At 37.5% G+C, this 27,442-nt stretch overlaps 2 protein-coding genes across 2 annotated transcripts in view; one reads left to right on the top strand and one right to left on the bottom strand.

The window, feature by feature from the left end:
- Window positions 1-27,442, top strand: part of CCDC146 (coiled-coil domain containing 146) — a 119,439-nt gene that overhangs the window by 43,086 nt on the left and 48,911 nt on the right. The window lies entirely within an intron of this gene.
- FGL2 (fibrinogen like 2) lies at window positions 3,321-9,239 on the bottom strand. The gene is made up of 2 exons (XM_082691915.1): window positions 8,466-9,239; window positions 3,321-6,110 (listed from the first exon to the last, which is right to left on the bottom strand). The coding sequence occupies exons 1-2, from the start codon at window positions 9,079-9,081 to the stop codon at window positions 5,404-5,406; spliced, it is 1,323 nt and encodes a 440-aa protein (XP_082548041.1). The 5' UTR covers window positions 9,082-9,239; the 3' UTR covers window positions 3,321-5,403.

Here is a 27,442-nt window from a genome sequence, read left to right as displayed (position 1 = left end):
ACACATCTCTCTCCAAGATCACTGCAAACACTGTCAGACTAGTGTTCATGCTTCCATCATGTCTCCACTCAACAAGAGTGATCCTTTTAAGATCCCAGCAGCCAAGGGATTGGCTTCCTTTGCCTAGATATCCTCTAGCTATCTGCCTGACTCATTCTCTCCTATCTTTAAGATTCTGTTCAAATGTCACCTCCTCAGGGAGGTCTTCCCAGACTGCCTATGTAAAATAACATCCTTCCTGTTATACTCCTTATCTCCTTTGCTCTGTTGAATTTTTTGTTGAATTTTTTATGGCATTTCTTATTTGTTTATTTATTCATTTCCTCTGATAAGATATAATCTCCCTGAGTATAGGGTTTTTGATAACTAATATATCTCTGGCTTTCTTGAAGACTGTCTGGCACATGGTATACACTCTGAATATTTTTTGAATGAATTACACCTGAATCCACTCTAACATTTCTATCTCCTTAAGTCCTTTAATTCCAAGGCATTTCTGGCTTCTTCATTTTAGTTAGCATGAAGCTGCTGTTGAAACTAGGTTTGCGTTAACTGATCAAAAACTATTAGAACCAAACATATCTGCTCAAGCTAGTCCATTGAAACCAGAAATTCTGGTAAATATACCCATATCAATAGATTCAGTCACATCTGAAAGTCTGTTTTTTCTCCTTTCGTCACGCAATCTCAAAATCTGTCCTCACATGTTTTCCTTTCCTACTGATAAAAACTAGCAAATTTCTGTATTAGCTTCTCCTCCAATTTGACTTCACAATTGACATGAGAGCATGCCCTGGTTACAGGTGTGGAGAGGCCAAGGAGTGGAATAAAGGAGCCTAAAGGGACAATTAATATCTCTCCCTCAGAAAAGAAGGCAACACCATCTTCCAGCAAGAGGAGACTTCTCACTGGGGGGGGGGGGGGGCACTTTAAAGAGCAAAGGAGGCTCAGGAACATGTGGGAATTCCGGGGACTAAGTTCTCCAAAGTAAGCCCAATTTTCCTCATTTCTAGTCTCACTTCCAATTCTTCCCAGTCAATAAACAAGAGAAACCTGGCACAGATATGATTCCGTAGACAACGCATTTTGACAAGACCCAGAGTGAAATCAGTTTGGACTCAGCCACCTCTGCCCTGTTACCTTGAAATTGAAGGTAGTTTGCAAAGGGGTCTTTAGTCTAATTGTGATTTTTTTTTTAAACTAAAGCATTCATGGATTCTGTTTGATTAAAATTAATTTCAAAATTACAGTATGGTATAACAAGTATGAAAAAAACCTTTTTTTCTTTAGGAACACAGTTAGATAGACCAATTGCTGTCTGTTCTGGTATTGCCTTACCCTTCTGCATGACTGTGTCCACAGGCATGTTCCCAGAACCCCTTCTAAAGGCCTGCTGGTGTATGTACCCAATCCACCATATATCCTCTCTTGCCATATTTCCCCTCCGGCTTCAACCACTTTTCACCTGTATTAGCCTGCATTCACAATCTCCCAAATCCTCCCATTTGACAGTATCTGCTCCTTCCCCTGTTACAACTCCAGCTTCTTCAGGCTACAGTTCTTTATCTGTAGTAACACACTCATGAATGTGTTGAGTAACAACACTGTCTCAAATTGGCTCTACATCCTAGCCAAACAGATTGGTATCAAGGCAGAACCCTTGTTGAATAATGTTATATATATAAAAGGAATATATAGGATGGTATAGGACCCAAGAAGAGAGTTAACAACCCCCTCCTAATGTTATCAGAACAGACTGCCCCAAATAGATAACTATATTGGATGATGAAGATAAACACACGCCCAGGTGCACACACACGTTCTAGGTGTTTCCTGTATATTATCTCATTGAACCCTCTCAGTAACTGTATCAGGCAGATTCTCCCCCCCACCCCCACCCCCCTGCCCCAGGCAGATTCTACTGTTTTCCCTTTTAAAACTGAAAGAACCAAGAGACAGTCTTTGCTTGTGATCACGCAGCTTACAAAGGGTGGAGCTGAAATTCAAATCTAGCAAGTCCAGCTCCGGAGTCCCTGCTCTTAATCATGAGCGACAGGACAAAACTCAGCTGGGGTTGAGCATGGCATTCTATCCAGACCAAGGGAACAGTATATCCCAAATAGCAAACAACACAGAGAACATGGGGAATGGTTGAGAACAGCAAGGCATTCAGTGTGGCAGGAGTATACATAGTGGCAGACAGGACAGTGAAAGGGGAGGCAGAGACCAATCCACCAAGGGGCTTATTTGCTGAATTTTTATACAATAGGAAATGAGGGGTTGCTGGAATAATATGATCAGAATTGCATTTCTGAATAGTCCCTCTGACAGTGAAATGGAGGGTGTTTTGCAACAGATTGAAACTGGGGGCATGGGTCACCGTGAGAAAGCGTTTGCATTATCCAAAGGAGTTGATAAGGGCTGAGCCAGTGCAGCAACACTATATGATGGAAAAAGATGGAGCTGAATGCTACAAAAGGAAACTGAAACTTTCTTATTTCCAATGTGTCAACAGTATTCTGGAGGGAAATAAGAGAATGGTGTTCCTGTATTTGCCTATTTTCCTGTTAATGAAAGAACACTCGTTAAAATCTTTATAGAGTCAAAGGTAAAGTCTAATTAGGTAAACACTATGTAACTTTTCAGACAAGAGTAAATATATATATATATATATTATTTTACAAACAGTAATATTTAATGTTTCCACATTGCAAAAATAAACAATTGTGAAGATTAAAACTTTTATTTTACAGGATTGTTAAAGACATAAGCCTATTTATACATTAAAAAAAAAGAATTATAAACAAAAGCTTATCATGATGACATTACCCATCACTCTTACTTTTAAAAACTTTCCTTGAGTAGCCATTCAAAAATAAGGACTGGAAAATTTTGTTTCTAGGATATCTTTCATACTTTGTATACTTAAGCTCTTTTTTTTTTTACTGGACAGATGTGTCATCTGTTCATTTGAAGTGTTACTGCTTATAAGAAAAATTTAATTTTTCTTCTCAGCAATGAGTGAATTAGTTTCACTTGGAATTTCTAAGGACTAATTTTAGTCAACATTTTCAAAGAATGATAAAGCTTAGAAATAAAGTCTTAAGATAAATATTAGCGTTTAAAATGGAACAAAGACTCTGAAATATTTGTTAATAATCAATCCATGTTTATGAACATTTACATACATTAGTGAATAGTTAAGGCAAAAGACTCTCAGATATAATCTATTTTCATCAACATGTTAAAGATGATCAAAGTATAATATATATTCTATAAAAGACATGAAATAAAAAAAAAGAAATGATTCTAAAAAGGAATTTCTATGTCACAAGACTTTTTATTAGGAAAATACCATAAAAGTTAATGGAAAATAAAATTTGATCCTTTGAAAGGTGGAAAGATAAGAGGACAAGCTTTTGAGTATTTACATGGATTAATGAATTATTTGTCAAATCTCCTGTAATGATACCCTGTTCCCATTAAGTTGATGGACACTCAGTGTATGAGCTGCTTTTCTTTAGAAATGTTATTTTGTGAAGAGTCCATTTTTTTTCTTTTTTTCATTGTGAGAAATAGAAGTTTTAGAAGATAAGATCTGGCCTCATGAGTCAGTTTTTGATCACATAAATTTACTTAAACCTACACATATTAATAATTACATATAATAAATGAAAATCTTCTTATCTGAAATAAATACATTATATAATATAAAAATCTGTGTAATCTTTTTTTAAAAGAGAGAAATGAAGAGTAAATCAGTTATATTTATTAAACTATTGAGTAGATATGAAGTCTTTGAAATCTACAATGATGTTTTATACTTTGGTCTCATAATTCTATCTGCATTTATCTTGCTTTAACATTTTAATAGTGTTCATAATAACCTAATTTTTATCATCTATACCTGAAAACTTTGTATCTCATACATATATTTTTAAAAAAGAATATCATGCTTCTCTTTGGTTAGAATTTTCTGTAAAGGGCAATATTTGAAAAAGTTAATTTGTTACCTAAAGCAACTATCCTCCTTAATCATTTTCAAAGGAGTAAAGTTGCATCTTTGTGCGTTTATTTTGAAAACTCGGTTATGGCAGTAGAAACAAACTAGTAATTAAAGATTAATTATATTTCTATGACTCATATACATTATTTTATTCAAATTTTATTCTAGAGTATTTTTTCAATGTTCAACAGAATTCTACTGTTCTCTCTGAAATGATCTCTTTTTACGGTGATGAAATTTAACACACTACTTTTGTAGTTAAAAGTGATACCTACACTCCAGAATTGGTGAATTATAAAAGTTTTAGATATTTTAGTTTGGTTAAAAAAATAAACACTTGTATTTAAATTTCTAAAAAAAAATAAGCAATACACCAGAGTTAGGATTAAAATACATAATATTTGAAGTACTATATATTTCAAAATTTATATGTCCCATAAAACTTAGCTTTAATGAAGTGAATCACTTAATGAAATTATTGCTTTGGATATGAATGCTTTGGCCTTCAGAATATTCTAGTCTATAAATACATGCCTTATTCCCCACCCATACCTATCCTTCCAAAGAAAGCCTACCAGTAGTCATACACAGTAGTGAACAATCTTAAATTAAAAACCGTTGTGCATACAGAGCAAAGGAAGCTAAATTTTATATTAAAGCAGTTTTCACCATGCAACACCTAAAGCATTATTAACTGTGAATTAATTACCTTTAAAACAGGGTCTTTATGGTTGAATTTTCTGAATGCTTTTAGGAGTGACATCATGCTAACACTTTTAAAATATTTTAAATGACAAATATTTTACATTTCACAAATAATACCTGGACAGGTTTTACATATATATATATAGGTATATATATATATATATATATATATATATATATGCCAAAGTAAATGTCGCAAATTGAGAAAGGTTATCTCAGAATATGGATTAGGGTATTCAGAGACAAAGAAATACCCAATAACTGAGGACAGCCTAAAAAGAGTGATCAACCTTTAAATGCCTCTAAGTCATAATAAAAATTCAGATTACTTGTCTAAGAATTCAGCCTGCTAAATAAACAATGATTTCATAATTATAGTGAGTAATACAAGTAAATAGAAAGCTTTTCAACTATAGAAATTAAGAAAAATCATAAATCTACTTGGGTAATTCTCAATAATCCCACTTGCTTTTGCAAGTATTCATGTGGATAACAGTGTAACAGCAACAAAGAACTCCTTTAAAATGTATGTTTCTTTAGCTTTATTTCAAATGCTGTGTAGCATAAGAACCCACTGCTTAAAGAGATAAATTTTTAGTCATAGAAAAGGAGTATGAAATACATTCCAAAGTGCTGAAAGAATTAATTGCCCTATTAGGTAATGAATACTGAGAGAAATGAGCATTAGTGATTTATGGTTTAAAGTGCTTGGGTCTAATCATCATTTTGGCCTCTTTGAAGGAGGACTTGTAACCACCAGGCTGTGCCTCACTTATCCCAGGCCAGGTGCCCCAGAAAATCCCATTGCGGACACCTCTGTATTTTTGGTGATAATATTTGCCATTTAAGTTTGCAGAAAGACATGCATCAAACCACCAGCCTGAACTGTAATAGAGCCCACAGTTCCCCGAGGGATATCGATCATTGTCCCTATCTGGGGTAGTGAAGAACTTCATATCATGGTTGTAATGTTTACTGAAATGTAAGGCATCTCCAGCTGTGCCATTATAGTTCCCAACGTGTAAACGGTATCTGAGAAACTCATTGGCCACGTAAAACTGATCATACAAGGCATAGAGCTTGACGCCATTAAAGTCTTCGAGATCTATTCTTAGAATCATATCCTTACTCTTGGTCAAAAGATGAATTTTATCATTCCCCAGCCAAAATTCTCTTCGGAGATTGCCAAAACCTACTTTGTAGTCTCGCCACATTCTGGTGAAGTTGGTGCTTCCGTCGAGACGGGCCTGCAGCACAGTCCAGCCTCCCCCCATGGTCTCCATGTCACAGAAAACTTCAAAGCTACTGTTTTTGGGATCCGGTGTAACTCTGTAGATCTCACTGCTTCTCTTGCCTATTGTGTGGTAGTCAGAGCAATCTTTATATATTAGGTGTTGAACTGAAGGGAGAAGAAGAGAAAGGCATTGGACTCTGTTAATAAAAACTATGCATCTTAAAAATTCTTTATATTTACAAAAGCAGTTTGATAATTCAATCGAAGGTGTTAATGCAACCTTGCTCTGCAAAACTTACTTGAATCTGTTTAGCAAATGTTTATTTAAGGCCTCAGAAGAAGAACTTGGTGTTATAAAACCAGTCAAGGCTCTCCAGCATGACTCTTGGCTGGTAATCGTAGTGCTAATGTTCACAATGTACAACAAGATCCTCATCAATAAAATAGTTTTAGTAATGTAGCTAATATTTAGTGAGTGCTATGTATGTGTTCTAGGCATTCTGCCAAAGACTTAACATTTTCACATTTACTCTGCACATTGACCTTATGATGTAGATATTATTTCCAATCTGTCGGTGAGGACATTTAGGCTCAAAGAGAGTCAGTGACTCGCCCAAGTTCACAGAAGCATTAAGAGGCAGAACCAGGACGCATCCTGAGATCTGGCTGGCTGTGAGCCTTGTTCTTGTAATTACTGCATTCCTTGGTCCTAAAGGTCAGATGCTTCCAACTCCCCTGAACTGCATTCCACATATAGAGAAAAAGCACAAATTTCTTTCTATTTCCTTTCACCTCAAGAGGCCAATACCCTCCTCTATCATAAAGTTTTAGAGGACATATGTTCCAAATGATGTGTTAAAATTCTAACATACAGAATGGATCATAAATTCCCATTTGTTTTACTCACTTGACAACTAAATAAAGAAGATCAAGTAAAAAAAAATTTTTTTTTAATAATATACCAGTATTCTTAACCTAAATTTATTACTTGGGAAGTGTTTAGCCAGTGTTTCATATGTTTGGTTTCTAGAAAGAGACAATAGGTGGTTATGGCCAGGGAAAGTATAATAATCGGTTACCATGGATCTGTAGGAATCAAATACAGATATTTACTCTCAAATATTTCTTAGAAAGATCTGGGCCAGATAAGGCAAATTTAATATGAACTACTCAGAGGCACAAAAAAAATCTACTCATGTGTGTTTAGAACTCAAAATATTCCAATACTTCCCCCAAACTTTTAGTACAGAAATAGATGGTTGAATCTTGTACCTGTTATTACAAGTAGCCATGCAGCATGGAATCTAATGTGTGCCCAGACATGGCACTAAGACGTGAGCCTCTGCCTTGCAGTGCAGGATACATTCAGATACAGGCTCCCAGAAGTATTAGCAACAGTGGTCCTTGAAAGCCCTGTCTACCTTCAGATCCCTGGCAGATTCCCTAGGGCTGGAGCACAAGGTGGGGGGTTGTTCCAAATGAATGTGATCTCTGTGCCCAGGCACCATATCCCTTCAACTTAACACTCATGGTAAGTGGAGGTTTCAATGCAGGCATGCCTTTCCAAAGTGTAGCAAGACCATCAGCAACAGGTCCCAGGAACTCAGGTAGAAAGCCAGAATTTAGAGGAACCAGTGCTACAGCTAGAAGTTTGTGGGCATAGTAGTAGTAAAGCAGGTAAGAAGTAGTAGTTAAGGGTGCCTGGGTGGCTCAGTGGGTTAAGCTGCTGCCTTCGGCTCAGATCATGATCTCAGGGTCCTGGGATCGAGTCCTGCATTGGGCTCTCTGCTCAGCAGGGGGCCTGCTTCCCTTCCTCTCTCTCTGACTGCCTCTCTGCCTACTTGTGATCTCTGTCTGTCAAATAAATAAATAAAATCTTAAAAAAAAAAAAAAAAGAAGTAGTAGTTAAGTCTGTGGTCTTCTGGCATGCCAAAACTCTCCCCTTAAAATGTTTTGGGGCTACTTGAAGCAAAAAGTTCTGCACACACATGAAGCCATATAGCTGCTTTTATTCTATCTATTTTCACTAGATATTTGGGATTATGAACTGCAGATAGTGTAAAATCTTTCAAAGATTCCTTGTGGCCACATGAAAAGGAGTAGTCAGCGAACCACAGGAAACTGATTTCCAACGAACAAAGCATAACTGGAAATGTTGCACTATCTCCATTGTTTTCAAACATGTCAGTGAAGAGAGAAGTTAAATGCACTGAAACATTAAGAAATAATGTCTCTTTTCTTCAGTTTGTGTGTAGCTCTGGCATTAGCAAATAAGCTCCTTGAAATTGGAAGTGCTTTCACAGGATACAGAACTAATTATGATTTTTGTAATTTAGTCTTAGATTGTTTCTGTGGTCACATTTGCAAAGATATTAGTTTTTCCTGTACTAGCTTGATGAATAAAAGGCTTACTTTATTTCATCTGTCATGTATTCAACTTATTTGCTCAGGTTAATGTTTACAGATACTGTGTAGCTATATAATATTCATGAACAAGTGATAAGAAGACATTGTACCTACCTGGACGTGACTGTATTTCTTCTTGAATGGGACACTTGGATGAACACTTGCCGTCCAAACTGTTGACTACCGAAGTTAGATTTGCCACTTTGCTATCAACATAACTTTCTATATTGTTCATATTTACAAGATTGAGCTTCTCCAGGCGACCCTGAAGCAGGTCGATCTCCTCCTTTGCATTCTTGAGATCAGAGGACAGCTTGTTCACCTCACTCTCTAATTCTTGTACTCTGTTGTCATCAGCTTCTCCCAGGGATCCTGGGCTAGGTGACAGCAGTCCATTTCTGCCGGGGGCCCGGCTGTCGTCAGCCTGCAGTTTGCAGTCCTGGCACGATTTCTTCAGGGTATTTACCATTTCCTTGAGGTTCTGGACTTCCTTGAACACCTCCTCGATCCTACTGAACTGCCTGGGGAGCTGAATCGTCAAAGGGGGCAGGCTCACCTGGTAGGGGCATTCGCCGCCCTCCTCGCATTTCCCGCTGCTTTCTAGTCTCACTGGGCAGGAATCCCTGATCCTTTCATCTTTAATTTCCTCCGTTTCATTGTTTCCTGCAACCAACAAGCTGAAAGCGGCAAGGACAGCCGAGCTCAGCCAGCACCAGCTGGCGGGCTTCATGTTTGCAGGCGGTGCTTACCCCAGCAGGGATGCACGGTTTTAAGAGCCACCGCTGCTGCCTGCCTGAGTCAGGCGTCCTGTGTTCTCAGAAAAGGGTGGGAGCGCTTGCATCACCAGTTTCAGAAACAGAGGAAGAGGAGCCTGTACTCTTCACACGCAGCTTGCCAAGACCTGTTACTGATTCTCAGAATAACATGCATCAGAATTACTGGATTTGATTGGATGTCTATATCCCTCACGTTTCACTTTTATCATTTAGTTTCTAAAGCGCAAGAAAAAAAAATCTTGGATTTCACAGTAATTATCCTAAAAATAAGTTGTATTTAATGCCACTGGGAACAACTAGCTTTTAAAGAGAAAAATGAATGTACTAGTTGTCCAGAGGAAGAACAGAAAGTTTACAAAAATGGAAATGGCCTTTCTTTTTTCCTTTTTAGAAGGGGATCATGGAGGATTCTGCATATTTTTCATGTTAAACTTTCAGGTGAAAGAAACCTTAAGCACTTGAAATTTTTTAGAAATATGCCAAGAAGCACAGTTTTCTGACTCATGCCATGCATTTTTGCTTCATTTCTTTGAAAAAGGAAAGCAAACTGGTAGAAGAGAAAGGGGTTCACTTCCATTCTCTGGCCCTAGCACAGTGTAGAGGAAACATCTATCTGACAAAAACACATGTAAAAGTACACCATTGCCTTTCGTCAAAGCCAGCAGCCTTCTCCTTCACCTTTACCGCTTTTGTGATTGTAAAGTCACATTCTGCAGTTGCCCATGAGCTAATCTTTGAACTTTTCCTGGCTCTGTTCTGATTCTCCTCCTGTCCCCAACATCTGTGCGTTCCCCTCCCAATGGCAACCCTGTGTCCGCGCTCTCTGCAGCCCACGATGGGTCCCTCTGCCACTAGCTCTGTCACGGCCTTGCCCAAACACACATCAGCGCTCTTGCCTTTTCAAACTTTTCTTGGTTTAAACTTTGTTTTTGCAGTTTTCTACCTTTTCTCCTCAGAAGCTGAGGGGCAGGAAGGGGGAATAGCTTCAGTTGGAGAAACCATCTACTTTTAATTTGTTTTGCATCTTGACATCTCATAAGGTTTCTTATTTTAAAAAGGAATTTTTGGCTTTAAAAATGATTCCAAAATAATTGATATTGATAAAAATCCCAATTCTTTATTGCATTACTTAAGGTACCCTATAATCTATCTCCTACTTATTTCTTTAACTTGATGTCCTGTGACATTTCTCTATACCCCCTTCATTCCAGCCAGGTACACTCTTCACCCTAATTCTCTAAATCTGGCAGGCTCGCTTTACACTTTGGCAATTGTATTTACTCCGAAGACCTGGATTCCATCCCTGGCTCTACCTCTTATTGGAGGGATAGATCATTACCTTTACTGAGCCTGGGTTCCTATAGCTGTGAAGGGGGTATCTGGCTGTTTTTCCCTCATACGAGAATGATAATTATAAAAACTTTGGGCGAAGTGTGTATCAAATATGGTGTTACAAGTAGCATTCTTTCCCAACAAATTTGTCAAACATGTTCTGCACACCTTATGCCTCATTTTCCTCCATCTTCTTCCAACTTTATTTTTTTATTTATTTGAAAAGATTTTATTTATTTGACAGACAGATCACAAGTAGACAGAGCAGCAGGCAGAGAGAGAGGAGGAAGCAGGCTCCCGGCTGAGCAGAGAGCCCAACGCAGGGCTCAATCCCAGGACCCTGGGATCATGACCTGAGCTGAAGGCAGAGGCTTTAACCCACTGAGCCACCCAGGCACCCCCCAACTTTTTTTAAAAATGAAGTTTGTTATTCTTCATTCCATTCAATGCAGTCAAACCAATTTAGACAAAATCTTTTAACTTTCTGACTAAAAATATCTAATTAATCTCTTAATTTTGTTTTCTCTCCTCATGTGCTTTTAAGCTGTGACACTCTCTCGTTGTAAAGGGACAAGTAGGTGACTGGATAGATTATTTTAAAAGAAAGAGAATGATGATACTATAGATAATACATAAAAATATTTCATAAAGTAGAAAGATATAGGAATAATATTTAGTTTAAGTACATTACTAAACACCCTTAACTGGCTAGGGTACAATCTATATATTTACCCAGTTAATTATTTATTAAGGACCTTCTATATTTATTCAGCCCTGTGCTAGATCATATATAAAATGCATGCCCTGGCCTCATTCATTTATTCATTCGTTCATCCCCTATCCCTCCATCCCTCCAGCCACCATATATCAACTGAGCAACCACATGCAAGACACTCTTCGGGCACTTAGTTTACACTAGTGAACAAATCAAACTAAAATCCCTTTTTTCCTTCTTAGGCAGGGCTGTTGAGGACCTTGTATTTTCTTCCCATTGGACTTTGAAGTAAATCATAAGCACTTTAAAAAGTTTCCGAATCTAACAAAAGTTCAGCCCTCTGACTCTTGCCATGGGCTGTGTTTCATCTCTTTGAATCAAGTTTTTGCTTTCCAAGCACCGCTGCCGATTCTTGGGCTCTGCAGCCCCACCTAGCCACGGGTCACGGCATGGCTCCACTGAAAAAGCTTAGAAGTGCTGTGGGAACTGGCTCTTGTCCACTGAGGACCCATAAACAATTCCCGAGATAAAGGCAGAGAACTGCTTTGTTAGTTATCAGTGACACTGTTGGATGATTGTCTGGGTTCTTAATTAAAAAAAAAAAATCACTAGTCACTTACTGCAGACAGACACTAAGTGACTACATGAAAGAGGTTCAACCTGACTAATGAGTTTATAACCCCTGGGGCCAGAGAGGGTGTGCTACAAGTATTTGAGAAGCTTCACCAATACTAGGTCACTACCTCCTCCCATCTCTACAGTTACTATGAGCACTTGTAGGTGAGCAGAGAAGGGGCTCAAAGCTTTAAATACTTGCCTGTTTTACAGTTTTTGAGAGATAGAGTTGGAATTTGAACCTGGATCTGACTCCAAAGTTCATGTCTTTTCTCCCATGCCACACTGCCACGTAGGGGGAAAGTAATACGGGAGAGGTGTATTGGTACTAGGTTGTGGGGGAGCCTGGTGCTTAACCACTGCTTAGATCAATGGGGAGCCACTGAAGGTTTTTGACCAAGGGAATAATATAACCCATTAAGCACTTTAGAGAAATTAATCTATCAATAAAATAATTGATGTAATACTTGATGTAATGGAAAGGGAAAGATTAGGCAAGAGAACAGTTTAGAGGACATTTAAATAGTCCAAGTTCTTGTTTCCCAAATTGTGTTTCCTGGAACATGAGTAACTCGATGCTGATGAATACTTTCAGGACAAACGGATCTGAGAAATATCAGTTATATGCTAAACTGGATTATGGCTGGCCAAGGGGAAAGTGATGTATGCTGCATTTTTCAAATGTTAGTTAACAATAGGAACCTTCCCTTCATCAACCCCAGGGCCATTTTTTAGGAAGGGGTCTTCAACTAGAAACCAATAGGAAATGGGAGTTCTATGTGAGAGGTATTAGTGTGACAGCAGGAAGGGTGGTAAAGGGGTTGCAGACATTATTACCAAGGAGTTATAGATAGATCACTGGTCAGAAATGGAGGGAAATGGAGAATTATGAAATATGACCCTGGTTGAAGTTAAGAAATGTGGCAATGAGAATAGGGAGTGAGCCATAGGTTGGAGAGAGTGTGGGAGTACCAGTTCTGTTCTGAATACATTAACAAGCCGTGAAATAGAAATGTCTACCAAACAGTTGGACATCTTGATATGAAATCATCCCAGAATACACGTGGAAATCAACTTGAAACCACAGGAACCCAGAGGATGGTCAAAGAAATAAGACAAGAACCAGAAGAGTGTATTGTTGCAAAGACTAGGAGAGAAGATTTCAAGCAGAATGCTCCCAGATAATCAAAAATTTGAAGAGCTGACGTTTTGTCCTCAGCACCTGTGGAATTGCCATCATCGACCTTTACCTTCTGCCTCCTCCCTTTTGCTGGAAAGTCTTTCTGTATTTTCTCATGCCCCATCTACCCTGACTTGAGTATCAACCTCTGATTCTACATGTGAGCGTCAGAATCTTCCCTTCATCCCCACATCTGCCTTCAACTCAGAACTGACACATTATGCATGTTTACAGATTCGTTTTTCAGATCTAAACAAATTATTTAGCACCAACAAATAATGGAATTTCTATAAGCCACATATGAAAATTAATTGCACCAGTCTAAATTCAGAATGTATTCAGACTTCTTTATTGTTTTCTTATTCAAAGTATATTTAAGGGAGGATCTGCATTTACCATATTTGGGTCAGATTTCAAAAGTAAATTTCCATTTCCTCTAATGCAGGTTTTGTTTTTAAAGGAAACACTTAATGTATCTATTTGTATCAAAGGAAGTTACTATGACAATCATTATTTATAGCATTGAGATATTTTCACAGATATTATATTTATTAACATATTTCAGTTTCTAATTTATTAAATTCAAGAGCATTTGATTATACCTTAGGGAATATGTCCTTTTAGGATAATAAAGAACTTCAAACATTCACTTTTTAAACTACTTGATTTGAAATGTCAACAGTAAATAATGTTTATTTTAATATTCCTTAGGGTCTTAATCCTAGTTCGTTATAAATTTCACAGAAAGAACCTTAAACAATACCCTGATTTCAGCAACCCATAGAGAGATCAAGAATTTCCTGATTTTGTTTAAAACTAGAATAATAGTTGATAGTTTCTTTGGTCTGTCTTGCAAGTACCTCACTAGCATAAATGCAGACTAGAAATCCCTCCAGTGTGGACCTACTATCAAAGATCCATTATGTGAATCCTTAAGGGTCCTGGTTCTAAAGAAGTAGAGGAGAGAAACAACCAAGGGTCCGCTCTTTACGAGACTACAGAATATATAGTTATTTCATGTGCTAATGGCCCCGATCTTCAGTGGGGTACTCAAGGCTCCTCAGCTAAAATTTTATGAAATTAGAATATCCCATGAGAGTCTTGAGATGTCCATAAGTCATCATCTATCAAGAGAATCTCTTTTTACCAACCAGGTACCCCACACCGAGCCAGGGATCATGATGGATCCAAGAGACCCATGAGGCATGACATCTAATCTTGCTATCATCTCATGTCCGGAGACTTAGAAGACTTCATATAACCAATGTGGGAGAAACAAAATGTATTTATTTTGATTTCTTTATCAAAAATTGATCTTCTTTCTTTTTTTATTCCTGAAACAAAACAAATCATAAAAACATAGTAAAGAAATCATGAAAATCATATCATGTCTTTCTTTTTTTGTTTCAGATCAGGACTTTCTGCACATTCTCTTTGTCTCTCTCATTGAGAGGTTTCTGGTAGTTATTTCCTATAAAATCACTGCAAACCCTGAATTAGCAAATACTGAACTGTTGCTTCCAAGGGACATAGTGGGTTAGGTTTCTGTGAGCCTCTTGTCATAGTATTTTTGTCAACCAATCAATACATGATCTTGTTTTAAAAGTGTTTCTGTTTTAAAACATCTTATTTTATATTGTTGACTCATTTACATAGAACTCATGAACAACAGAACTATAATTCATGGCCAAAGGGATCTTATCTAACACAAGTATTGTCTCCATAAGGTGCGTCACAACTTTCTTGTACTTAGGAACACTAGGCAGCCCTTTAACACTAAGCTCAGAGACCCCTTTCAACAGTGAAATCACCAACAAAAAGCACAAAACTGTGGAAAATGTGGCCCTTAGACCACAGAAAGGAAATTTGTTTACAGTATAACTGAAGCAAACAGCAGAGTGTCGCCTTTGAGCTCAGCTGTGCATTGGACAACTCAAAATGTCACCATTCTAGGGATGTCTACAAATGATCCCCAAAGTATTATCTCTGGAGGTTACAAACAAATTTTAATGAGTAGGTGAATTTGTAAACACATAATCCATGAATAATGAGGACTGAATGTATGTTGTTACAAAATCCATAGCTTTAAATTCTTGGAAATGTCTGTTCCTTCTAAGCTGAGATGGTTAATTTGGTTCTACCAGCTTCAGCACTTGCATTCCTTGGGGGTATTGGTTTATTTGCCATTTTAAAATTTTATATATATATATACAAATGTATATTATGTATAACATATTGTGCGAATATACATTATAAGCTATATAATATATCCTATATGTCATATATGTTAAAATGTCTATAAATGTAAGTTAACATACAATTTAGCAAAAGATTTATTTTAATAATTTAATTCATTCATCAGAATAGTGTGCATCTTAAAGAATTAAATTATTATGGAAAAGTGAAAATATTAAACTAATTCCATGCTAACTGGATAATTTCATGCTGAATTCATGTCTTTTAAATCTGTCTTTACTCTGAGACTCGTTTTTAAAAGACTCGAGTTTCTTTAATGAAATACAAATGACAGCATGTGAACTCTCTATAAAGGTAAACTTAAAGGTGATACCCACTGTGCTGGTAAGTAAAGAAAATTTATGAAATGGGTTTAATGTTGTAAAGAGTAAACGCTGCAATTCACTGCTAGGTCTCCCAAGTTCTTAAGAAATCTTTTTAAGCATGTACAGTGTAGCATTCTGAGGGACCACAGTATCTTACTTAGTTTATTTCTTTTCTGTTTCTCATTTGATAATATCTATGATTTGAGTCATTTCCTGTTCTTTTCAGTGAAAATCTCTCAGGGTAGAGGAAAATACTTCATGATCATTATCAATAGATATAAACCTGCCCGCTCCTTATTTTGTTTATTTTTAAGTATCCACTATTTATCAAAGCTCTCCTCTGCTTGTATATTTAATACAAAGTTATTTTGATTATGTTTGCATGTATCAATGATTTGGCATGTCTTTTGACAACTGATACAAAGTTTAGTTGCAACCATTGTTGCTGCACAAAAAGAAGAGGAGACATACAACAGTTTTGTCAGTCACATGTAAATATAAACTAAATCTTCCTTCATTACCAGGATCATCTCAAAAATAACATGATGTGATAACAGTGAAAAGAACCTTAGGATGGTAGTCTTGGAACTCATGTGCTTACTGAGGAAACGTCCACTTTCTTGCCACTTAAGTCAGCTTTAATTTCCATATCTGTAATATGAGAGAGTCAAGTTAGAGATCGCTAAGTCTCCTTTCAGCTGTAACGGTTTATGATTCTGAATGTTATTCATTAGAAGCCATATGAGAGCACAGCCAAGCCTCAAAATGTAAAAAACAAAAACAAAAACCCAAAAAACAGACTATCCTTTAATTAAATCACTAACTCCAATGGAAAACTATAAAGATCTACTTTGTTTTAGCTATTCATCCAGTCAATGAATACTTATTTTGCATTTATTGAATGGTGCTCTCTACTGGCTTGGGGATATCAAGGTTGAAAAAACAGACAATTTACTCACTTGGTGGAGCTTTAAGTTGTAGCGGAACCTGTTCCAAGCCAGAACCAGCCCTGGGCAGATGCAGCATGTCTGGCCTAGGGCCACACCAGGACTTTCTTGTACCCCTCATTTCCCTCCCACTATGCCATGGCATTGGCCTCTTCTTTTGCTATTCCTGAAATGGTCACTTTTCAAGTCATTTTTTCCAAATTAGACCAAAAGGATGTATAGTGTCTGTAAATAATCGTGCTATTTGAAATATATGCCATCTGGGTGGAGAAGAGAACTTGCTCTTTCTCTCCTTTATGAGGTTTATTTCTTTGGTTCTTAACCCATCTCCCTGATGACCACCACTCTAAGATCTTCATTTACAAAGCAGAAAAAGTGTTTGGAATAAAAGGTATTTTAAAAAGAAACCTAATTCCGTACAAACGGCCTATGTAGCTTCCCTAGTCCTCAAAGTTAAGGAGTGTAGGCTTCGTCAATTCAGTAAATTCTAAATTCTGCAGAATACACAGAATAGAGACATAGCTGTAGTACTGAAAATATAAAAACACAAGAGTAAATATATTAAAACCTTCTTCTTTTTACATTTGCTCCTTTCCTATTTTTCCCCTCCTTTTTATATTTTCGCTTCTGTAGTGTAAGTGGCAGTCAGGAGGGAGAAGCAGTAAATAGAGTAGGGGGATTTTACATTTCTCCTTTCTAAGGCAGGCACCAGAAGGGGACCTTGCCTTGACTTGGAGAATCTAGGCCACGTTTAACTTGCATTTATTCACCACTCCACAAATAGCTAACATCTGCTGCTTATTATGTGCCCATCTTCGAAAATTTTTCCCTCTCATTCCCATCCAAACATAGAAGATTGAAATATAGTGGAATGAAGTGGAGCCCTGTGAGATAGAGGTGGTGGGGTAAAGACAACAGACAAAGAAACAAAGAAAAAAGACTAGAGGGGGGAAAAGAGAGCAAAATTGAATCATGGTAGGTAGGAGCTGTACCGTGATCCTTTTTTTATGATGGTAATAAATCCATATGTATATCCAATTTTTTTTTTTTTTTTGTAAATCCAATTTTATAGGATTTTTCCCCCTGGAATGGATACTGAAAGAACAAAGTTATAGGATAAGATTGGAATCAGAGCATCAGGGCATGAAAAATAAATGCCTTCTCCATCATTTTGACAGTGGCCTTAGTTGTGTCTCTAGTCATCAGATTATATTATCATATCGCCCTTCAGCAAAGTTAAATAAACTTTTAGGACATACAAGTTCCAAACAGCTTAACTTTAAACAGTGTGAATTTTTAGCCAGCATATCCGATTTCCAAATGTTTAAAGTAGTTTTGTTGTGGAAACATTTACTTTCCTAACAACTTAATTCCTTCTAATTCCTTGAATTTTCAAAACCAGTACTACAGCAAATAGCAAAATAACATTGTCAGGTGGAAGGTGAATATACTAAACATGTATTCCAGTCATTAATACAAAATATTCAGAATAAATAGGGCTTAGAGTTTACTAAAGGAACTTTAATGTTAAACAGGTATTGCAAGATTTTCACAGTGCCACAAAACCTCAGGAAATGATGTTTCATGTGATCAAGACCAATCCGTTCATTTTACAGATGAGTGAACAGATCTAGGAAAAGCTAAATGATCTGTCCAGCTCTGACCAAGGCTGCTCAGGTCATCCAATTTCCAGACTAGCTTTTCTAGCTAATTCTGGATTGACTTGTATAGTACTCTTAATTTGTTGCTAGACTATAGAAAAATGCCACCAAAATATAACTTGCCCATACTAAAACTTTCCTAATATAATGCTTCTGAGGTTTTAGAAAGCAACACAGTTCCTTTAGGTATTTCAATATAATTGGGAGTTCCCAAAGGTACTGTATTCACATGCCTTGTTGTACAGGAAAACGATTCAGACAGTTATCTCCAATAAATACTAATCTGTATCCTTAATTTTTTTCACATTTGTCTTTCTATGATTATTTGTGTTGCCTGGCTTAGAGTTTAATTTTTTTTTTTTAATTAAAGATTTTTTTTTTTTTTTTTTTTTTTTGACAGAGAGAGATCACAAGTAGGCAGAGAGGCAGGCAGAGAGAGAGAGAGGAGGAAGCAGGCTCCCTGCTGAGCAGAGAGCCCAATGTGGGACTCAATCCCGTGAGGAGATCATGACCTGAGCCGAAGGCAGCGGCTTAACCCACTGAGCCACCCAGGCACCCTAGAGTTTAAATTTTTAAAAGAATTATTTTTTTTAAAGATTTTATTTATTTATTTGAGAGAGAGAGAGAGAGAGCATGAGAGTAGAGAGGTCAGCAGGAGAAGCAGACTCCCCATGGGACTCCAGGATCATCACCTGAGCCGAAGGCAGTCGCCTAACCAACTGAGCCACCCAGGCGCCCTAAAAGAATTATATTTTTTTTAAAGACATCTTATGGCCTGCCTGGGTGAAATTTTGGATTGTAATACTTATTTATAGGGTGATTGTGAGGGTTAAATGAGGTATAATATGCACAAAACATAACACATAGCCATCTCTCAATAGATGAATAAATAAATGGTAAGCATTACTTTCAATAAGAGATAAAAGAAGAGTGACTAATTTGTACTCTGTGTGTTCATTCATTTGGTAAATAAATATTGAATAAATTCATTTCAGGAATGGCTCATTTATTAGTAAATATTTATTGAAAGACTGCTATTTGCTAAGCAGTCACACGTACTGTTTCTTTCACTTAAGTCTTTGTGAGCTCCACATGGGGCAGACCTTGGGCTATAGTGATGGGAGTGCATACATTAAAGGAACATCCAGTCTTGCAACTTACTGCAAGTTATAATCTATGCTGCTACTTTTTAAAAAAGATTTTATTTATTGATTTATTGAGAGAAATCGTGCAAGCAGGGGGAAGGGCAGAGGGAGAGAGAGAATCTCAAGCAGACTTCCTGCTGAGCGTGGAACCCAACTTGGGGATGGATCCTATGACCCTGAGATCATGACCTGAGCTGAAACCAAGAGTCCGATGCCCAACTGACTGAGCCACCCAGGTGCCCCGAACTTTGCTATTTCTAAATAAATTATTTTCGTCCCTTTAACTCATCTCTTGGAATGCCTAGTGTGCTGGTGTCTGACTTGCCTGGAAATAATTCTCTCATTTGACTAGATTACTGGATGCTCACTTTCTATTTCGCCCAAACCTCTACTGAAAAGTTAACTACTAGAGTAAGTTGTTAAGAATTTATCTGCACTCCACTTACAAATTACAGGGCTTTGTTTTGTTTGGTTTGGCTTGGTTTTGTCAAATCTCATAAAGCACAGAACCAAAAGGATAGTTAACTACAAGGATAATGTTTGTAGTTTTTTTTTTTTTAAGTCCTTTGTGTTAACAGAATGTTTCCTGTTTTTCAGTCCCAACAAAATTTAGCTGACAATTTTTTATAGTGTCTTCATAATCTTTTTAGCTTATTTTTTTTGTTCCATGGTGTTCTATTGAAATGAAAATTCATTTCAGCCTCCAAATGATAAAATATTTAAGTTTAAATAATTTTTAAATATGTCCATTAGTCAAAAAACTATCAGATTCGTGTTTATTTGATAACTTTATCAGGAGACAAAATGGAAAAACAGACAGTCTCAAATTTTAAACTGTCTAGTTCTTTTTTTAAAAAATTCTATTTATTTGGGAGAGGGAGGGAGCATGCGCATGAGCAGGGAGAGGAGCAGAGACAGAAGCAGACTTCCTGTTAAGTAGGGAGCCTGATGTGGGGGGCTTGATCCCTAGACTCTGAAATCACGACCTAGTCGAAGGGAGATGCTTAACCAACTGAGACACCCAGGCGCCCTTATGGGTCAAGTTCTTAAACTCAGGTGATGCTGTCATACACCCTTGTGCTCTGGGAGGTACACAGATAGGCAAAAGAGATATATACAATCCCAAGGGATATGACACTCCAAAATGTTTGCACAAGAGTTTTATAAATGGGGGCGCCTGGGTGGCTCAGTGGGTTAAAGCCTCTGCCTTCAGCCCAGGTTGTGATCTCAGGGTCCTGGGATCGAGCCCCACATCGGGGCTCTCTACTCAGCAGGGAGCCTGCTTCCTCCTCTCTCTCTGCCTGCCTCTCTGCCTGCTTGTGATCTCTGTCTGTCAAATAAATAAATAAAATCTTTAAAAAAAAAAAAAGAGTTTTATAAATGGACCCATTCTTTTAATTATTTTCTATCTCTAGGAATATGTCATATACATATAACATAAAATATGTACAGAGTCCTAATCTCAAATGCCTATAATATCCATAAAAGCAACATAAATAAGTGAAACAGCCAAGGTGTTAGGACATGAGCCAAACATGGAATGGGTGAGGCAGACAGTGCTCCTTTTAAAAGGGTCAGCCTCTTTAAGTATCTCTGAAAGTCAGCCTCTGCTAAATGCCAGTTAATTGTTGTAATGTTGGAGTATGAATCCAGTGTCATCAAATCTAGTAATTTTTAAAGAGAAGCTGAAAATCCCATTTTTATGTAAAATCTACCAATTTTTAAATGTTGCCAGGTAATTTTCTAATTTTGTTTTTAAATAGTGCATAGTAAAACCATCTGCAGAATGTATTTATATTATTGACGACTAGTTTGCAGTTGTGAACTATGCTCTTATTACACGGACTAAGGTCTATCTCACACCTGTTTAAAGATTAGGTAGGGTCTTATCCTCTTTTACTGAAACAGAAATCTGTAGTAATGAAAAAAGAAAGAAAGAGGAAGAAAGGAAGAAAGGGAGGATGAAAAAAGAAATTTATAGAAATGGTTGCATATCCTTAAACTATTACAAACTATCGGGAATAACTGGAAATATGGTATTTCTATGAAATGAGGCTATTTGTGTTTGCCAGAGGGACATTAAAATATTTTGTAATAGTTGACTTAGTGAACTAGAAACAGCTGTGTTTGGTGAAATATTTGCTACAATCTTTATTTTTTTAACTTTTTTTTTCATTTCTTTTTACTTTGCTTGGTATCAAAGTTGGTATCAAGTGAAGAAAGTTAGAATTATACTTGTGGTATTACATGGTTTTCTTTCCTTTTTTCAAAACTAAAACAAGCTAACAAAATACTTCTCCAAATATATAGAAGCCAGATTTCTTGGGAAACTGTGTTAATTTCTGAATATTCCACCCTTTTCTGAAGAAATTCCAAGATAATTTGTTTTATAATTGCCATGGGTAATAGCTGTCCATCTGTTACCATTCAACTGCAGTATTTCAAGAAATTTATAAGGTGACTTAATGGTTCATATTAGTAGATACACTAAGAAGATGCTTAGGATCTAACCTTATGTTTAAATGTAACACTTAATGACACTCATTTAGTTATAAAAAATTCTATTATCTTGCCCTTTAAAGAGTTCTTCTTAGGATTCAAATATTCTAATATTGGGTTTTCTGCTTTAATTATGGATTTGAATCTCTCTGGTACTTAAGTTAAGCCCATCAACCTACTGAAGGTATTAGTATTAGTGACAGGCTGAGTAATGCATCCTTAGAGATAGATCACATTGAGTTGCAGACTTCCCCTGGATGGCAAGGGGCCAGGAGAAAATGTCTGAACAAATTTTCTATTCAAAAGTGCCTAATATCTCATTCCCAACTGTAGAGACAATGAATATTGTATTGTATATTATCCACATGTAGTCAATCAATCCATAAATTTCCCATAATCAATATCAAGTTTATGTCCTCTTACCTACATGCACACATGCACACACACACAAACACCCCCCAGGCTGCTGGTGTCCCTCCTAGACTGACCTCTTTATTTTCTTTTGGTGATGTCCTTGGTGACCATTAGGCCCAATTCACACATGTATGTGAGAGGGAAAGCTGTATGTTGAAATTTCCTTTTGTGAGATAGTCAGTCCTTCATGTCACACCCCCACCATGCTAGAGACTTTTTGGTTCTTCAGACACGTGCTGAGCACCTGCCATGTGCCATGTACTATGCAAGGTTCTTGGGGCACTAAAGTGATCCCTGCCTCCAGAGAACTTTTTGTCTGGTAGATAGACATGTGAGCAAGACTTCAACTCTGAAAAGGTGTATACTTTGAGGAAGGTATGAGATATAGTGACCTCATTCATTAAATACTTGTTTGTACTTTAGTATCAGCCTGTTCTAGATGGTCAGGATACATCAAATGAAGAAGAGGGTCAAAGATATTCTGCCCTAATTTAAACATTGATAGAACACATAAAAATGCAGGGTGATGAGGGCTGTCTTCTATTTTCATGGTTAATAATTTTAGTGAACAACATTGAATGGCTTCTGCACTCTAGCCATAAACAATCTAAAAATGCAATTGTGAAAACAATTCCATTTATAATGGAATCAAAAAAGATAAAATACTTGGAATAAATTGAACAAAAATGAAATGGCTGGTCCAAATATGCTGCCAGGATTTAAAGCCCCCTTACCAGTGAACTAACAAGAGTAGAACTTACGAGAGACTCATTTTAGACCAAAAGACACCTGCATATTGAAAGTGGGAGGTGTGGGGGTGGAGAGACATTTATAACACAAATGTATGTCAAAAGAAAGCTGAAGTAGTAATACTTATTTCAGACAAACTAGATTTTTTTTGTTCTCGTATTGTCTTTATCCTGCTTTGATATCAGGGTAATACTGGCCTCACAGAATGATTTTGAATGAGTTCCCTCTGTTCCCCTGTTTGTAACATTTTGATTAATATTGTCATTAATTATTATTTTTTTAAATGTTTGGTAGAATTCACCAGTGAAAACTTGTGGTCTTGGGCTTTTCTGTGCTGAGAGATTTTGATTCCTAACTCAACTTTCATCCTTGTTATTGGTCTAAGAAGATGTTCTATTTCTTAGATTCAAGCAAGATTCTTAATTCAATCTTGATAACTTGTGTGTTTTTAGAAATTACTTTTTTTTCCCCCTAAGTTATCTAATTTGTTGGTATAGAATTGTTTATAGTCATCTGTTATCACACTGTGTGTTTCTATGGTATCTGTTGTTCTGTTTTCTCTTCATCTCTCCCTTTGGTTTTTGAGTCTTCTCTCTTTCTTTCCTAGTTAATATAGTTAAAATATTGCCAATTTTGTTTATTATTTTGGAAAAACTGGTCATTACTTTTGATGTTTTGTTACTGTTTACTCTGGTCTCTATTTATTTCTGATTTTTCTTTGTTATTTCCTTTCTCTACTAAATTTCAGCTAAGTTTCTCCTTTTTCTGGTTCCTTATGGTATGATGTTTATTTGAGCTCTTTTTAATACAAATATTTATAGAATAAATTTTAATCTAATATCTGTTTTTGCTGCATTCCATATTTTTAGAATATTGTGTTTTCTTTCTCTTTTTATTTTGTTTTTTTTTTTAAGATTTTATTTATTTATTTGACAGAGAGAGATCACAAGTAGGCAGAGAGGCAAGCAGAGAGAGGGTGGGAAGCAGGTGAGAGCCTGATGTGGGGCTTGATCCAAGGACCCTGAGATCATGACCTGAGCCAAAGACAGAGGCTTAACCCTCTGAGCCACCCAGGCGCCCCTCTCTTTTGTTTTGAGACAAAACAAAACAGACCTATTTTGATTTGCTGTTCAATTTCTTATTTGACCCATTGCTTGTGCAATGTGTGTCGTTAAATACTCACATTAAATATTTCATATGACTTTCCATCTTTGTTTCATTAAACTAATCTTTAGTTTTGTACCATTGTGGATGGAAAATATGTTTGGTATGATTTCAGTCTTCTTAAATTTTATGTCTCTTTTTATGTGATTTAACCAGGGGATTCTTCTATGTGTACTTGAGGAAAATGTGTAATTCTATTTTTCTTGGATGAAATGATTTATACGTATATCTTTTAGAACCATATATTCTGAAGTATGGATCAAGTAAAAAATGTTCTTGAAAAAAAAAAAAAAAAAGCAAAAAGCAAGAGTGGAGCTCAAACATCCCCGTATTCTGCTCCCAAGTTTCCATTTTATGGTATCAATGGGGAAATTCAAGCTTGGGGTTTTTGTTCTTTTTTAAAGAACACTTCTGCAATCAGCAGTGAAAGACTTTATTGTCCCCCACAATCTGCCTGCCAGAAGGGGAAGTGAAGGGCGCTGCTGTGAATACTGGCAAGAGCCCTGTGGGCAGAAGCATCTTCAAAACAGGAAGGTGGACTCCAGAAGTCCCAAGTTTCTTTGTTGTGGAGAGAAGTGATATCCCTTCCCTATCACCTCCTGGCCCAGAGCTGGGGCTCCCTGGCTGGCAGCCAGCTGGGAGGGGCAGTGCTGTGGACACACCAGAGGAGGCCTGATGGTGGGCGCCCATACCTGCTCCGCAGCAGAGAGATCAGCCGGGTCCAGGGAGCCAGCCCCGGGAGGACAGGGTCAGGGCAGGGCTTTGGTCTGTGAACTATGAAGTGAGATGAACGATGGTCAGCTGTGGATGTGACCTTCATACATTTACAATCCTTATGTGAGAAATGCCCTGGCCCTTAAGGACCTGGCTTTTCAGAGTTCTCACTGCCTAAACCCACTCAAGATCATTAAAGGTGCACTCGAGGTGGGACTCTGCATGTGAAAGACTGAAAGCTGATTGGTCAGAGTCCACTGGCAACACAATGCTTTCTGGGCCCATGCCACCCCTGCCCCTGATCCCTACTCTTCTGGCTCCTATTTTGTGATGTTAGTCATTTACTAGTTTTAACCTGGCTGTTTCCTGACTCTGATTCTGTTCTGACCCTTATGTGACTGCCCCTCATGTCTTTGTCCCTGTTAAGTTCTTTGCTCTTTGTCATTTGTTCACCCTCTGAAGCTCTTGAGGAAGCATGTGGGTTTCAGTCTGGCTCATTTCCTGCCTCCCAGGCTTATCGCTGCTCCAACCTGCTACCATTCCTCCTCGTGATCTTTGGAAGGGAAGGGGCAAAATTTTAAATGAGGGACAAATGATTGATAAGGTTCCAAGCAATTGCAGCTTCAGTGGGACAAATCTGAATGTTTTAAAGGAATGCTACCCTCTAGCATGTCCATGCTGAGGCATGCTTTTTTTTTTTTTTTAATTTGGCTGGACATCTTATCTTAAAATTATTATAACTTAAATTTGAAGTCTTACATAGCTAAGCAATCACATTACTCATCCACAATGTCCACTGAAATTGATACCTTAACTCTTGGGAGGTCCTGTTTGTCCCTTGGAGCCTCTCCCTTGAATTCCTGGGGTAAGCCACCAGAGGAGGGATAAGACAGCTGTGGGGGAACAGTCCCAGACCTCTCTGCTCAACCTATGTGCCTTGCCAACCACACAGAAGGGAGAAGAGAAGCTGTGGGTGAGGGAGCTGGTTTTGTATGTCACATTCTCTGCTCTTTTGAGTCTATCTTCAGGCCAAGTTATCTTGCCCTAATTCCTCTTTTATACCCACTTTCTCTGACAAATAAGTGAATGAACAAGAGTTTTTACAACTGTATCATTTGTTTTAAGATAAGCTTAGATCAGGAACAGGTTAGCAAACGTTATCGAGCCCTTACGAGATACCAAGCCATGTGCTGGGGCTCAAAGATGAGTAAGGTAGCCACAGCAACTTCTTCCTAGGAACATCGCCAAAGGCAAGGGAAGCAAGGGCAATAATGAACTATTAGGATTTCATCAGGATCAAAAGCTTTTGCACAGCAAAGGAAACAGTTAACAAAACCAAAAGACAACTGACAGAATGGGAGAAATTTGCAAATGACATATCAGATAAAGGGCTAGTATCCAAAATCTATAAAGAGCTTATCAAACTCAACACCCAAAGAACAAATAATCCAATCAAGAAATGGACAGAAGACATGAACAGACATTTCTGCAAAGAAGACATCCAGATGGCCAACAGACACGTGAAAAATGCTCCATATCACTCGGCATCAGGGAAATACAAATCAAAACCACAATGAGATACCACCTCACACCAGTCAGAATGGCTAAAATTAACAAGTCAGGAAATGACAGATGCTAACGAGGATGCAGAGAAAGGGGAACCCTTCTACACTTTGGTGGGAATGCAAGCTGGTTCAACCACTCTGGAAAACAGCAAGGAGGTTCCTCAAAAAGTTGAAAATTGAACTACTCTATGACCCAGCAATTGCACTACTGGGTATTTACCCTAAAGATACAAACGTAATGATCCAAAGGGGCACATGCACCTGAATGTTTATAATAGCAATGTCCACAACAGCCAAACTATGGAAAGAACCTAGATGTCCATCAACAGATGAATGGATCAAGAAGATGTGGTATATATACACAATGGAATACTATGCAGCCATCAAAAGAAATGAAATCTTGCCATTTGCGACAACGTGGATGGAACTAGAGGGTATCATGCTTAGCAAAATAAGTTAATCAGAGAAAGACAACTATCCTATGATCTCTCTGATATGAGGAAGTAGAGATGCAATGTGGGGGGTTTGAGGGGTAGGAAAAGAATAAATGAAACAAGATGGATGGATGGGGGAGACAAAACATAAGAGACTCTTAATCTCACAAAACAAACTGAGGGTTGCTGGGGGCAGGGGGGTGGGAGAGGGTGGTGGGGTTATGGACATTGGAGAGGGTATGTGCTATGGTGAGTGCTGTGAAGTGTGTAAACCTGGTGACTCATGGACCTGTACCCCTGGGGCTAATAATACATTATATGTTTATAAAAAATAAAAAATTTTTTAAAAAAGGAAAAAAAAAAAGATGAGTAAGGTATTGTTTCCATCACCAAAAAATACACAACCTAGAGGGAAAAACATGTTAAAACATATTTTGATAGTAGTGTATAATGTGTACTGTAATAGATGCAACTAAAAATAGAGAAAAATAAGTGATTCTGCCTGGAGGTATCAGGTGATGACCACTGAGATGTTTTAAAGGGTGAATAAGAGCTCTCCAAGCAGACAAGAGAGAAAAAAAATTGAAGATCAGGAAGACGTGGTAGGGTTGGGAACTGT

The sequence above is a fragment of the Mustela nivalis genome (genome assembly GCF_964662115.1).
Source record: "Mustela nivalis genome assembly, chromosome: 12".
Classification (NCBI taxonomy): domain Eukaryota; kingdom Metazoa; phylum Chordata; class Mammalia; order Carnivora; family Mustelidae; genus Mustela; species Mustela nivalis.
Note: the sequence above shows the minus strand (reverse complement) of the source record. Positions and strands in the feature narration are given on the sequence as shown.

Excerpts from the sequence above, each read along its gene's own strand:
- FGL2 (XM_082691915.1), bottom strand. The coding sequence starts at position 9,081 with ATGAAGCCCGCCAGCTGGTGCTGGCTGAGCTCGGCTGTCCTTGCCGCT. Across the intron at positions 6,111-8,465 it reads AGAAATACAGTCACGTCCAG|TTCAACACCTAATATATAAA; the intron begins GTAGGTACAATG and ends TTCTCCCTTCAG.